This window comes from Malus domestica, chromosome 15, assembly GCF_042453785.1.
Source record: "Malus domestica chromosome 15, GDT2T_hap1".
In the NCBI taxonomy this organism is placed as follows: domain Eukaryota; kingdom Viridiplantae; phylum Streptophyta; class Magnoliopsida; order Rosales; family Rosaceae; genus Malus; species Malus domestica.
In genome coordinates, this window is record NC_091675.1 from 14,647,584 (window position 1) to 14,661,317 (window position 13,734).

Consider the following 13,734-nt stretch of genomic DNA (forward strand, 5'->3'; position numbering starts at 1 on the left):
CTTTTCCATTTTTATTTAGCTTGTTACTTTCAATGCATGGTGGATCCAGTCAGATGAAGAAGGAACACTCGGGCATCATTGACATTTTCTTCTAAACTTATCCAATTTTTCTTAACCCGTATGACATGCCGTGCGTTCATACATCAATAATCGCATTTAGGTCTGTATTTACGATTTAGATCTGTTAATAACTATTTCGTTTTTTAAGAGAAATAACTTCTTCTTTTTTTGTCCAAAAAATGACTTTTGTTTTGTTTTCACTTTTTGTGTTTGCCACATGTGTAAGCTATATTAAAGTGAAAATGTAAAAACAAATTAAATGGTTAGTAAACGGATCTTTCAATCATTGGATTCTCACATATAAACCCGAAATCAAATAATCAATTCTTTTATATATATGTATGCAAACATTATTAAGGGAAAACTCGAGTGAGAAGTACTATTCTCACTCGAGTCACTAAAAAAAGTCTCAATTTTTTAAAAGAGCTAGTATTATTAAAGGATAACCAATCAGTAAGTCATTTTATTGCCAATTTAGAGTCTAGTAGACGAGAAAATCCGTTATGAAACTGGTGGTACATTTACTTGTGTCTATTTTGTTGAGTGTGTTTAGATGTACATAGACATATTCACAGTTTAAGATAGATTTACGATGAGTGATGTAGACATAAATGGATACATCCCAAGGTAGATTAATCAAACCAAAATGCAGTTCTTGGAGCTTAAATTAAGTTCAGATGAGTAATGCGCAATAGATAAAAGAAGAATCATAACAAGCCAGCCGACTTGCATTGTTGAATTTCATATATATATATATATATGCTATCTTGATAAGTTAAAAAGGTCATCGGTATCATCGAACGAAAACGAAACTTGAAGGGATTGGATTAGGGAAGGTGTTATGGATTAGGGAAGGTGTTAGGCACGGACAAGGATTGTCTGCTCTCCTTGTTCCTGTACCCTCCTATTTTATGTAATCACGGTTAAATCACGTCAACATTTTATATTATTTTTTTTATAGACATAATAGGACAAAAATGAATAGTAATATAAAATGTTGACGTAGCTTAACCGTGACTACACAAATAGAAGGGTATGAGAGGGCACGGAAACAAGGAGGGCAGATAATCCTTGTCCGTTAGGCACCACCCCAAATTTCAAAAGAAAATAAAAACTAAAGAAGGTTGGTGGGGTATCATTTCATACAAATTCCTACAAGGATATAATTTATAAAGATAAGATAACATAATACAAGGATATATATAACCGTGTAATTCAAGTTGAAATTGCTATAGTATGAGACAGCGCATGCATAGCCTGGTATGTTTGTGTTTGATTTCAAAGATGTATTTGAAATTAACATTACGTACATAGAAAAATGGTTTCTTCTAAGAAGAAATAAATTGTATGAACATTCACCGTCTTGCAGAAGCAAACTATCACTTACAAGCATTCTTTGCTTTAAAGACTATCCCTTTATTTTGCCGACTTTGTAATTGATGACTAATTCCAAAATCTTGGTTCTTTCTGACTATCTTGCACGGGTTTTGAGAACAAGACTATTTTGGTAGACTAATGAACAAGCCTTATGAGTAATTCGACTTGTCTAATCTATTATCATCGTTTCCTTTAAAAACAAAAAGAAAAAAAATTGACAATTTCATTAGCTTGTGAAAATCAAACAAGCTCGCAACAAACAAATTGCCAATTTCAGTTTCTACACATTAAAAACGATGCAATGGTCCTGTAATTTGTATGGATGAAGAAGTTAACCTAGCTAAGTCGGAAACAACAAGAATACATATCAAGTAGTCATGAACAACCCATATCTTCAATATGGGCTCATGTCATGCATGGCTAAGACAATATATATATATAAACAGACCCCTTAAAGGAAGAGATTTTCATTTTTATCAAAAATGGGAATTAGTTGTGGAACCACTTCACATCGAACTTCAACTATCCAAACTATCTACTTTGTAAGTTTCAATATCATAGATCATCCTTACAAAAAATCAATTCAATCCGAAACTATTTGCTTATTTAATTATCACGATAAAATTTCAATGTTTTTTTTAGACCAAAGTGTGTCAATTTTTTTGAACTCAATTAGATGTCTCAAATATTTCTGATTTGGCTAATATTTTACAAAGATGATTTAGGAAATACAACTTGAAAAATATACGGTTTAGCTCGTTAAAATTTAATGTTGTCAGACCGATGACAATGAAAAGCTCTTGCTCTTAAGCAATAATGGGAGATGCCAATTCTTTTTTACTTCGGGTAGGGAGAGCACATGTATGGACCATGTATGGTCGGGTTCGAGACTTGGGAGCAGCCTCTCCATAAATGAGGGTAAGGCTAGCCGACATTCACCTCTCCCAGACCCTGCGTAAAGCGGGAACCTTGTGCACTGGGTACGACCTTTTAATCAGAATGTATGCTACGTGTGCAATCAGCATATATATATATATATATATATATATATATATATTGCATATACTTTATAATCCCTCCCACATGGAAGCCTCATCTTCATGCAACCACTAGCTATTATACCCATTCACCTTACCGACCTCAACATATCACCCTTTTTTTTATCTTCAAGTCTCCTTCCACATCAACTTTTCTTCTAACGACAGAAGTCATGAATCGACAAATTTGAAATAAGAGAGAGGAGGAGTTGAGATAAGATCAATTATTTTCCCCACAACTAATTTAATCCTAAATTTTCAAGTACATTACAATTTACAAGGTGGGGAGGGTCATCTATGATTTCTTTCTTATTACGTATGTGTTAGTACACTCAAGGGAAAAAAATATTAAAAATAATTTTAATCACTATGTATTAAGGAACATAAAAAAAGTCGGGAATCAAAATATTCTAATTCCCATTACAAACAAAAATAGTAAACATTTCATGATTTGCCTTTCACTTTTTCTTTTAAAACAGTATTGCCTTTCACACTGGTGAAATGTTATTATATGAGGAGTTTTGAATAGGCTCAAAACTCTTAACTTAAGTGGGTGGATTATGGAATCCATCTCATGATCTTGTCCTATTCTCTTCTCTAATACATGATTATTTTTGTTTTTTTTTTTGGTAAAAATGATTCATTTATTTAGAAGTTGAGATAATGACTCCTCATCTGTTTTTAGCCACCCTTTTCAACCTTTAGACCGGATTAGCATAACAACCAAGGGTTTAGAGTCTATTAACTTCGTGAAAAGCACAGATGTAGGTTAGAAACAACAAACAAAAAACAAAATTAACTTATTTATGAATAATTTTTTTGTAAAACAATTACGCTGTTACATGATATCATTAATTATGATAATAGAATATAAATGAATGATATAACTAATATTTCATGCACCTATATGATAATATTAATGTTGTGAGGATCTTAGGGATCCTTCAATCACTTCAGTTCATCGTACATCGTACGGTCAGAAATCATTATTAATTTTTTATTTAAAATTGAATATAAATAATACCTGACGAAAATTGGCCGAACAATGTACGATGACCACATTATAAATGAATCACATGACAGTACGAAAAGACAAATTCTTAATTTGGTTTCTAGAGAGACAAATAAGGGTAGGAATCAAAGATACAACTTGATCGCCTTACTAGATCGCTTCTGACCGCACACTCTTCGAGGATAAAATCCCTTTTTTTTCCCTTCTTTCCTCCTATATATAAAGGCAATCTGGCAATAAATTTATATAAGCTTTTCCTTCATTAGTATCACTATTCTCTATCAAAACATGGCCTCCCATGGCAGTGGCCTGAAAGTCTCAACAACTCCAGAAAATGGTGGCAACGCAGAAGCTGCATCAATTACTTCACAAAAAGGTCAATGTCTGTGCTCACCAACGACACATCAAGGCTCATTCCGGTGCCGGTTTCACCGGTCCACGTCATCGGTTTGGATGAAGCGATCAAAGTCCATGCCTACCAATAATAACTCAGAGGCTTCTTTCTCTCCCACATCAGTACTTGATCAGTCTACTTAGTTAACTAAGTCCGCAAAAAAGTTTGGTGTTGCATCCTTTTCATTAATCCAACTATTTATAGAAGTTGTACGTATATATACAAATAGGTATAATGAAAATCTTGTCTCTGCTTGCTTAATTCAGGTGTAAATGTTTTTATATGAATATATGATGGATATATACAAGTGTTATACTTTTATCTTTATTAATTAGTACTTCTCTTCTTCTTGAACAATCAGAGCGCGCGCGCGCACACATATATATATATATATATGTATGTATGTATGTATGTATGTATGTATGTATGTATGTATGTATATGTATATATATGTGTGTATATATATTATATAGGGTTTAGGGTTACTAAGATCCAATTTTTCTTCAAAATAGTACTAAGTACTCTTATGGTAAAATTACTTGAGAAATACGTATAGTCAGGATTGGCCTTGACATGTGCAGGTGGTGTCACCATATAAAACTCTCAATTTTTTATTTATTTTAAGTGTATATTTGTGTCGCACAAAATTGTAAATCGCTCATTGCAATTAATTATTCTTTTGATATATGAAGTGTATTGGCTATTATATGAAAAAAAAAAATTTCAATGTGGCAGTGCTAGAAATACGGTTCGGTACACCAAATGTCATAATACAAGTAGTTGTTTACTTGAAAAAAAAATTTCCAACCAATTGTATTATGACACCCGGTGTGCCTAACCGTGTTCCCGAGGCATTGAAAAATCTCTCCATGTATACTGCCTCCCTTCACTTTTCTCCTCTTTTTTAGACCATAATATGGATATCTGACTGAGATGAGTTTTGTAAGGCTGTGATTTTAGTCAGGTTATGTATATCATATTCAATGATAGGAACTGATTTTTCATACGATATCTTATCCCATGGTATTGGATGGTTGCGTGCCTTCACATCCTCCTTACTCTCATCTCAAATTTTCTTGGATTCACATGAATATCAAGGTTCCAAATTATATTAATCTAATCCATGCAATTTTTTTTCTAATTATTGTAGGCGCAAAAGGACTGGTAATGAAAACACTCATTCCAAAAAGAGAAAATTCAAACCTGAATACAACATGGTAATAAAAACACTCATTTTATATTAGCTGACATAACACATTATTTCACTCGAAAATCTTAAAAACAATTTGAAAAACAATTATGTCAATCTCCTTGATGATCTTCTCATTATCATATCCAAGTAAATACAATATAATATTTTAAAGGGGCCTTTTGAACTAAATGTTGGTCAAAAATCACTCGACCATAATTATAATTACACAACTAAATATTGAATTTGACATATTAAAAGTTAATAGTTGATGCCAAATTTCATACCATTTTATGTTAGACAGGTCAAAAACGTAATGGGATCAATTTTTCATTATATTGAAAGGAACTGAACATTAAATCTATTATAATCTTAACTCAACTTCGAACCTTTTTGTGACTAAGAAAGAAAAGCTTTAAATGTCCAGAGGGTTGCAAATAAGGACGGATGCACATTGGGACCAAGGTGGTCCTAGGACCAGGATCACCCGCAAACCAAGAAACAAGCATGTGGAAGTTCTCGGGCTCCGAATGTTTGGTAGTCTCTTTTGTGCTCACTTAGTATTTGGTGTAATGACTGTTAAGCATATCTCAGTAACACTCGACCGATTGCATCGACAACACTCGACAAATACTCTTGATAACACTAATCAGATTGCTTCGAAAAATAACGATATCTGTTAACATATATGCAACATGATTCGGCCAACATAAACGGCAAGCCTACATCAACAGCCGGAGGTAGTATGGAGGACAATCGAGAAGCAGAGAAAGGGGGCGGCAAAAAGGATCGAGTTATCGCGCCCAAACCAAGGGCGGCACGACGTAGTGAATCTGTAAAGGATGTGACTGCTGCCCTGGAGAGGGAACCTCGGATGTCGAGGTTCTACTCTGATGCATCGCTTGTTCGAACGAATTCAAACAGTAACAGCGCTGGTGAATAATCTAAAAAGTACGAAACATAGTGCAATCCTCACCATGATTGTTTACCAAGACTTCGTTAAATACAGAAATGCTATATATATTTATTGTTGAGATTCATTACACCATCCAACATCCAAATCTAGTGTTGAGAAATTCCTAATTCCTAAAGCTTTCGCTCTCATAGGTTAGTATGCGTGTCTGGTCATTTTAACTAGAACGCCACGACTCAATTCTCATCCTCCGCGTCTTGTGAGAGCAACCAGGAGAGGTACTCAGGCTCCAGGCCCAACTGAGCCGGTGGAGTCACCCGTTTTCGTAAGAGCATTCCTATGGTGGGACACTTCCTCTTACGGCCGCCCCTTGGCCTTGACTGGAATTGTTCATCAGCCTCTACGAAATCCCCCTGCAAATCAAAATAATGTTCCAAATACGAATTTGTAATGTGGCATTTTCCTGGAAAGATGCTTATCTGAAAATCCATACATGGAAAGGGTATTGAATGCTCCAAGAACAAAACTCACATAGGCATAAAAATGGCGTCCAGTCTTCTCATGGTTATCCCTCACATGCTTGTATGCAAATCTCATGCCACACCCCGAAAAGCTACAGGCAAAAGGTTTATCTTCAAGGTGTACAGCCTTGACATGTTGAGTGAGATTTGATTTCTGCAAATGTCCAGCCAAAACCCGAAAAGGAGTCAAAAATAACCATGGCAACACAGAATAACAAACAATAAATTTTCTGTACCAAAATAATGCAACCAATCCAAAGGCTGCAACTTACAGTCGAAAATGTGTGAAGACAACCCTTGTAACTGCATTTAATTCTCTCAACTGAAGGCGCTCCTCCTTTATGGGTGAGTAGATGCCTTTTGATGTTCCTTTTCAACTTTTTGGAACCACATATCTCACACGTAACGTGTTGGTGGCAGGACAGGATATGGTCCTTGAGGCATTGGTCATTGGTAAAATATTTCATACAACCTGCTTCAGAGCAGAATGCCTCCACTGAATCCATATGAACTACAGAAATGAAGGATATTGTCTTTAGTTTGCAATTAACATAGTGCTGAAAACATAAATAAGGATTTAGAATTTAGAAATGAAAGCTACCATGAGAACTCTCATGCTTCCGCAACTTCGAAGCAAATAAAAACACCTTTCCACAACCAATTTCCTGGCACACATGCTGCTTCTGACCTCTTCCAACATAGGTGCCATCCTCACTATGAAGTTCTTTAACATGCCTGCTCATGTTACCTTGGCAAACAAATCCACGATTACAGTTCTCAATTGGACACTTAAAGAGTTTCCCTTGGTGCTGAAGAAGGTGGCGATTTATGTGGTCTTTTCTTCTGAAGCTGGAACGGCAATCATCCACCGAACAAACATATGGCCTCTGTACAGAATAAGCTAACATAAATAATGAACCAATAAACACAATTCCAAAACCCAAATGAACACGAATTCAAATCACATATTACGTGATTGAGGCTCGCTTGATGGAGCTTCACAGGAGGTCTCCCACCTGTTACTGGTCCATTCAAGTCAAACGCTCTCGCATTTTGGAGTTCTTGATTGGGATCCAATGCTTCACGTTGTCCAATGGATACTTCATTAAAATGTTGATTCCTGCAAAATTTCTAACTTCAACCGATGCAAACATAACGAAAACTTCATACAAAAGTAAAGAGAATAAGCTAAAGCGAATTCACAAACAAACTACGCGTGTTCAAGCATTCAAACCTCAAACTGAAAGGTACGTGACTGAGGCTCGCTTGATGGAGCTTCACAGGAGGTCTCCCACCTGATACTGGTCCATTCAAGTCAAAAACCTCTCGCATTTTGGAGTGCTTTGTGTGGGATCCAATGCGTCACGCTATCCAAAAGATAGCTCTTAAAAATATCGATTCCTGCAAAACTTCAATCTTAAATTGTTGCAAACATGACGTAAACTTCATCGAAAAAGTACGGAAAGCTATAGACACAATCAACTCATATGAAACTATCACAAACACGTAAAAGCTAAGAAACTTTGAATTCGACAGCAATCAAATACCTCAAGGGAGTGGCTTTGAATGTGTTGCTTCAAATGTGCAGGTTTTTTGAAAGTAGCACCACATTCTTCGCAAGTATTACATTTTTCCTTCTCTCCTTCCCCTTCCCCACCAGCCTCTTTTGCCATATCCATCTGCTACAGTATATAAGAAAACAGCGAAAAACTAAATAAAAATAAACACAATCAATCTGAATAAAACCCAAAACTTCAAATTTCGATTAAAATACAAAAACCAAATGACCCAAAACAGTAAATCCCTCGAATTCAAAAAACCAAATCGTAAAAATTCATAATTTGATAAAATAAAAAAAAGACGGGATTGGAAACCTTGTGGTGATTGAGGATGTGAGAAGCGATCAGAGTCTTTTTGAAGCGGCAGATCCCGCAGAATTCACAGTAATATCGCCTTATGTCCTTGAAAACTGGCACTTTCTGATCTGCTTCTCTGTTATCCATTGATTTCTCCAACGCTCTCTCGACTCTCTCACTCTCACCCGCCAAATTCATCAGGCAACCGCCGTTTGGTTTTGCCTTCTGGAAGTCTGATTTTCTAGGGTTTTTGTATTAGCAAGGGATACGCTATTGCCGACTATACGACCGCCAATCAAAAAATAAGTTTTAGAAATATTGCAAAAAGAGCACCTAGTTTTTCCATTTTTGTGCATTTACCACTTAAGCTTTGTTTTTTCTTTTTTCTAGAAATTATCACAAAAAACGATAAAATAACACTTAGCAACTAGAATAATTCTATTTAATTTCATTATGTGACTTATATGAACTGGAAAAAAATATATAACACAGTTACAAATAGAAATAACACTTAGCAACTAGAATTTAATATTTCTGCTCTTTCAACCGGAAAAAAAATATATATATATAACAGAGTTACAAATAGAAATAAGTTTGTGTTATTTGTTATTTTTCTCTAGAGTAAACTGACGATTTGTCTTATGAACTATCATTTAACTTTCGATTATCTCTCTGAACATTTTAATTGAAAAATTAAGAATTTAAACTAATTTTTTTGGCCGATTTGTGCCCTGTTGTTAATTTTTCATTCATTCAATCCAAATTTCTGTTAAATGGAAGCACGTGCACATGTCAAGGTAGTTTGGTACTTCATTTTGTAACATAATTGAAAACCTTATATTTCTAAAATATAAACCTATGCAAATATGTGTGATTTTATAGGTTTTGTATCTAAAGGTCTAACGAAGTGACGCTTTTGTCCACAAAAGAGAGTCACATGGTGTATTTGTGATAAAAGTTAACGTTAATTTGAATGAAATCTATGAAAAACTAACGCTAAGGGGGAAATCGGCCAATAAAAATTAGTTTAAGTTCTTAATTTTTCAATTAAAAAGTTCATGATGAAAATCGAAAGTTAAGTGATAGTTCAGAAGGCAAATTGTCAGTTTAGCCTTTTTCTCTTTGAGGGAAAATTGTACCAAAGTGAAAAATGTCCTGGGTCGCATGTGCAAATTGGCCTAATATTGGGGGGGTCCTGGGTTAATGATCGGTTAAGGTCCACTTGGACGGCGTCGATCGTGCCACGTAATCTATGGCCCACCAAATCAACAACCTAATATTTTGCGTAGAAAATAAACGGGGAAAAAGCCAAAGAAACTCTGTTAAGTCGTCGTCGCGTCTTTACGCTGTTCCAGCAAACATGGCCTCCTCCAAGAGCGAGTACGTATTCTACGCGCCGATCCCGTCTGGCCCCTACAACCCCCAACCTCAGCAAAACGTCGTCGTCGTTCTAACTCATTACCGCCCCACTCCCGACTACTGCTGCCGACGCTCTCTCCGCCTCTACATCTCAATCACCACCTCCCTCCTCCTCCTCTCCGCCGCCGCCTTCTTCCTCTACCCCTCCGACCCCACCGTCCAACTCGCCCGAATTAGCCTCAACCACGTCCGAATCAACGCGGCCCCCAAGCCCACTCTCGACCTCTCCTTCTCTCTCACCATCAGAGTTCGAAATCGCGACTTCTTCTCTCTGAATTACGACTCGCTCAAAGTTACGGTGGGGTACCGCGCGAGGGAGCTAGGGTTTGTGAGCTCCGACGGAGGGCGCGTGAGGGCCAGAGCATCGTCGTACGTGAACGCCACGCTCGTGATCGACGGGCTCGAGGTCCTCCACGACGTGTTCTACTTGCTTGAAGATTTCGCCAAGGGGGTAATTCCCTTTGATACTGATACGGAGGTGGATGGAAGTTTGGGGCTTTTGTTCTTCAAGATTCCGATCAAGGTAAACTTGCTCTTGATGCAATGTAGAGTCTTTTACTTCGAATTGATTCAATGTAGAAGCTTTTCTCTGGAATTGGTTCTGTCTGATATTTGTTTGAACATTGAGAGGAAGAGATTAAATTTTTTATTAGAATCTGTATCTATTTGGGAAATTTTTAACGAAAGTTGCAAACACTCCGTTTATGTAGTCTTCGAATTTTCGTATTTATAAGAAATTCTGAGTTTTGCTATCAGAGAGTTGGGAAATTGTGTAAGAAGTGTTATAACTAGTTCACATAATGTGCCTGTTTTCACTTCTCATTTGGTTGACTGATTTCGCCTTTACTGTTCTTGAGGTTCGTAAAGTTTTCTTCTTTATGTAATTTAGTAGTTCATAGGATCAACTTTGCAAGAGCAGGTTGAGACATCCAGCATTGTTGAAATTTGATTTACTTCTAGTTTGGTCAATCATTTAGGAAATGAGTTGAGAGGAAACGTGCCGATAAGTTCTTGTATATGCACTCATGATTGGTGCAGAGGGCTACTTGTTTACCCCCAAATTATTTTGTGTTGGAAAAGAAAGAGGAACAATTGTGTGTACTTGTCATTGATGCATAGTATGTGATATAGTGCTGCTGCTAGTAGAAATAAGATTCTGATCCAAACCGTAGAGTTACAGGAAGCCGAGATTTGGTAGATGAAAGAACGGTACAAACAAATAGGCACATAAGGATAGAGTGACTGTTGCTATCTGCTATCAGATTTATCACTTTAGAAAAGATACATGTGAAATCCTGCAATTGAATAAGGGTGCGATGGTTGAGGTGGACGTTGATTATGTTGTGCTTCACTTCACATTTAACCACTCTATCGTGCATGTTAGATTAGATGTTAAATCTTTCATTCTAATATTCTAATTGTGATCTTTAATGGTAATCAGGCAAGAGCATCATGTGAAGTATATGTAGGTACAACCAATCAAACAGTTGTTCGTGAAGACTGCTACTCTAAGGTGAGGATTTTCGTTGCTTTCTTTAACTAATCTCAAACTCTGCAAAAATCTCTATAGTCCATGCGACATATTCATTTCCTATTCTCACGTCAATTTTGTATATTCGGAAGCTCCATCCTCCTGTGCTATAGTTAGTCCTGACAGATTGATCAAATTCATTCTTCTTGCTCTGTAACCACAAATAGGAAAGTTCTATTCACACACCCATTTATATCTCCCATAGACCCTTGTTAAGTTTTGGCCATTGATATTCTTCAGTTCATATGATTCGACGGCCGAAAATTAAGGGGTGTGTGAAGTAAAAATGGATGTGTGGATAGCACTACCCCCACAAATATTGTCTTAATTTCTTGGCGAGGTTTATCCTTTGGCTCTACCCAATTTGTTTAGAGGCTTAGTTCATCTAGAAGCCGGGTTTACACCAGTTCCTCATAATAATGTGTCGTTTCATTTGGTCTTGAGGTTCACCCTCCTTATCAACAAAGAATCGGTGATCCGTTGACATGAATTTGCTTTCTTTGGGAAAGAGTCCTCTTACATTTTGTGCCAAATTCCTCGTGCATCTTTAGAAAATAGTGAAATTAAATTCAATCAACTCAACGATAGAGTTGTGCCGTCTGGTGGCTAAAGTTGCTTTATACTATTTAACGAAAGAAGTTTTCAAATATTAGCGTCTGTGGATGTGTCCTTGACCTGCATATGAGAATTTTACCTGCAAGAATTTTCTGATATACTGCTGATTCTTGCAGTATATCCTCTAATTTGGATGTCATAATAGCCATGATTAACTACCTTATTTGATTCTTGCAGTGAAATCAATGGAGTTTTACTGCTGTATAACCTCTAATTTGGATGCTAAAGTCGAAGATCGAGTTCGAATTGATCACAGACAGCATGTAGAATGTGAAAAGGGTGTGCTTGATTATGCAATCAACGAAGCTTGAATAGCAAAAGAAAATCATTAGATGAAAATCCCAGTGGGGAAGGCTTTTACTTGTTTCACTATACTCTGTAAAATTTGGTTCCTCAGTCAACTTCGCAGTCGAGACGTGTCAATTTCAACAAAGGATCCAACGTCGGTGGATGCTATGAAATCTCGAATTATCAATGTCATTTTCATAAGCACGCTGTGGAGTATGGACCAACAAATGCAATAATGTAGACCGTCAACGTTGGGGTAGAAATTGGTTTGAGGAAATTGATTTGGCGGCTAGAGTTTTCCTCTATGCACCCGAGTTTAAATTCTCGCTATATAAATTTGTTTTGTCATCGATGGCAGGACAGTCTGGTAGAAATTATAACGCACCACAAAGTAGCACACAATAATCCTATTAATTTTCCTTATTAACACTAAGATTTGTCAATTGTAGCATATGAAAATAAGGGTCTTTCCCGCAGAAGATTGTTTTATCCAAATACTTAAAATGTCACAAAAACGGGTGGCTGTCTCCACTGACCAGCCACCAAACAATAATTATTAGACTAACTTATACTTATCCAAATGCAACGAAATTTTATACACCTAAACTAGACACACCAAGCTATGCTCACACAAATTTTCGGGATTTTTGGAATTGATTTACTATTTAAATTAAATCGTACAAAAACAGTACAGAAACCAATTTTAAATAATACCAATAGATTTTAATTCACAAGTTAAGAAAATGAGTTAGGGGACATGCTTTCCACCACCAAATAATCATGCAAGTATGTTATGTTTCATTCAAATTTACGATCATATTCGGGGCTTCAAAACAGCCCCTAACTACTAAAAATTAGTTACACATTATTCTCAAATTAAACCAAAAGTAAAACATAAGTTTGGAAAGATTTAACCGAGAAAGATAGAGTGGAGCTTTGATCTCTGCCGTGCTTCTGTGCTTCTGTTTGTTTCTTGCCTTCCGCCCAGTTGACCTGGCCTCTGTCTCTTCACTGCTCACTGACCTGCCTCTCTCCTCTCGCCTTCTCTTCTTTCCAGTCACGTCAGCCCAGCTGACTTCTCTGCGCCACTCTCGAGCTGCCCAATGGCAGCTCCCCCCTCTCCCGCTGCTTCTCTTTCTTCTTATCCCCCCTTTCAGTCCTCTCTCTTCCTGTTTATTCTTCTTTCTCTAAGCCCCCAAATCCTGTCCGCACTCTGACCTCCTCCTTTTCTGCACGTTGCTTCTTCTTTTCTTTTCTGTCAGTCTGTCCCGCCAGTGCACTCTCTATCCTGTCTCCATCTTGCTGCCTTATGATTCTTTTTCTATATCTATTTTTCTTCGCCGCACATGCTCTCTCACTCCCGTGTCTATATCCGCGCTGTCTCTTTTATTTTATGCTTTTCTTTCCCTGCCATTAACTCTCTGTCCCGCTTCGTTTCTTCGCCAGCCAGTTCGAGTCCCATCTCTTTTCTGTTTTTATTCCTTCTGCAGTCCACGTTTTTCCACTCCCTCTTCTTTATTTC

General features: G+C 36.9%; 2 protein-coding genes across 5 annotated transcripts; one reads left to right on the forward strand and one right to left on the reverse strand.

The window, feature by feature from the left end:
- Window positions 1–6,064: 6,064 nt before the first annotated feature.
- LOC103431495 (transcription factor IIIA-like) lies at window positions 6,065–8,628 on the reverse strand. Of its 4 annotated transcripts, none has more exons than XM_008369651.4 (8): window positions 8,378–8,628; window positions 8,051–8,185; window positions 7,738–7,904; window positions 7,476–7,623; window positions 7,105–7,390; window positions 6,776–7,014; window positions 6,514–6,657; window positions 6,065–6,395 (listed from the first exon to the last, which is right to left on the reverse strand). In XM_008369651.4, exons 3-8 carry the CDS (start codon window positions 7,833–7,835, stop codon window positions 6,219–6,221), a joined length of 1,092 nt encoding a protein of 363 aa, XP_008367873.3. In that variant the 5' UTR covers window positions 7,836–7,904; window positions 8,051–8,185; window positions 8,378–8,628; the 3' UTR covers window positions 6,065–6,218. The 4 variants fall into 4 exon arrangements, with proteins under 4 accessions (XP_008367873.3, XP_070670179.1, XP_008367872.3 ...); XM_070814078.1 differs by having other exon boundaries at window positions 8,051–8,182; window positions 8,378–8,620; XM_008369650.4 differs by lacking the exons at window positions 7,476–7,623; window positions 7,738–7,904 and having other exon boundaries at window positions 8,051–8,182; window positions 8,378–8,626.
- Window positions 8,629–9,656: 1,028 nt separating this feature from the next.
- On the forward strand, window positions 9,657–12,533 carry LOC103400563 (uncharacterized). The gene is made up of 3 exons (XM_029094475.2): window positions 9,657–10,301; window positions 11,220–11,291; window positions 12,102–12,533. Exons 1-3 carry the CDS (start codon window positions 9,720–9,722, stop codon window positions 12,102–12,104), a joined length of 657 nt encoding a protein of 218 aa, XP_028950308.2. The 5' UTR covers window positions 9,657–9,719; the 3' UTR covers window positions 12,105–12,533.
- Window positions 12,534–13,734: the final 1,201 nt, after the last annotated feature.

Excerpts from the sequence above, each read along its gene's own strand:
- LOC103431495 (XM_017331245.3), bottom strand. The coding sequence starts at position 8,557 with ATGAATTTGGCGGGTGAGAGTGAGAGAGTCGAGAGAGCGTTGGAGAAA. Across the intron at positions 6,658-6,775 it reads GTCTTCACACATTTTCGACT|AAATCAAATCTCACTCAACA; the intron begins GTAAGTTGCAGC and ends GGACATTTGCAG. Across the intron at positions 6,396-6,513 it reads GACGCCATTTTTATGCCTAT|GGGGATTTCGTAGAGGCTGA; the intron begins GTGAGTTTTGTT and ends TTTGATTTGCAG.
- LOC103400563 (XM_029094475.2), top strand. The coding sequence starts at position 9,720 with ATGGCCTCCTCCAAGAGCGAGTACGTATTCTACGCGCCGATCCCGTCT. Across the intron at positions 10,302-11,219 it reads TCTTCAAGATTCCGATCAAG|GCAAGAGCATCATGTGAAGT; the intron begins GTAAACTTGCTC and ends AATGGTAATCAG.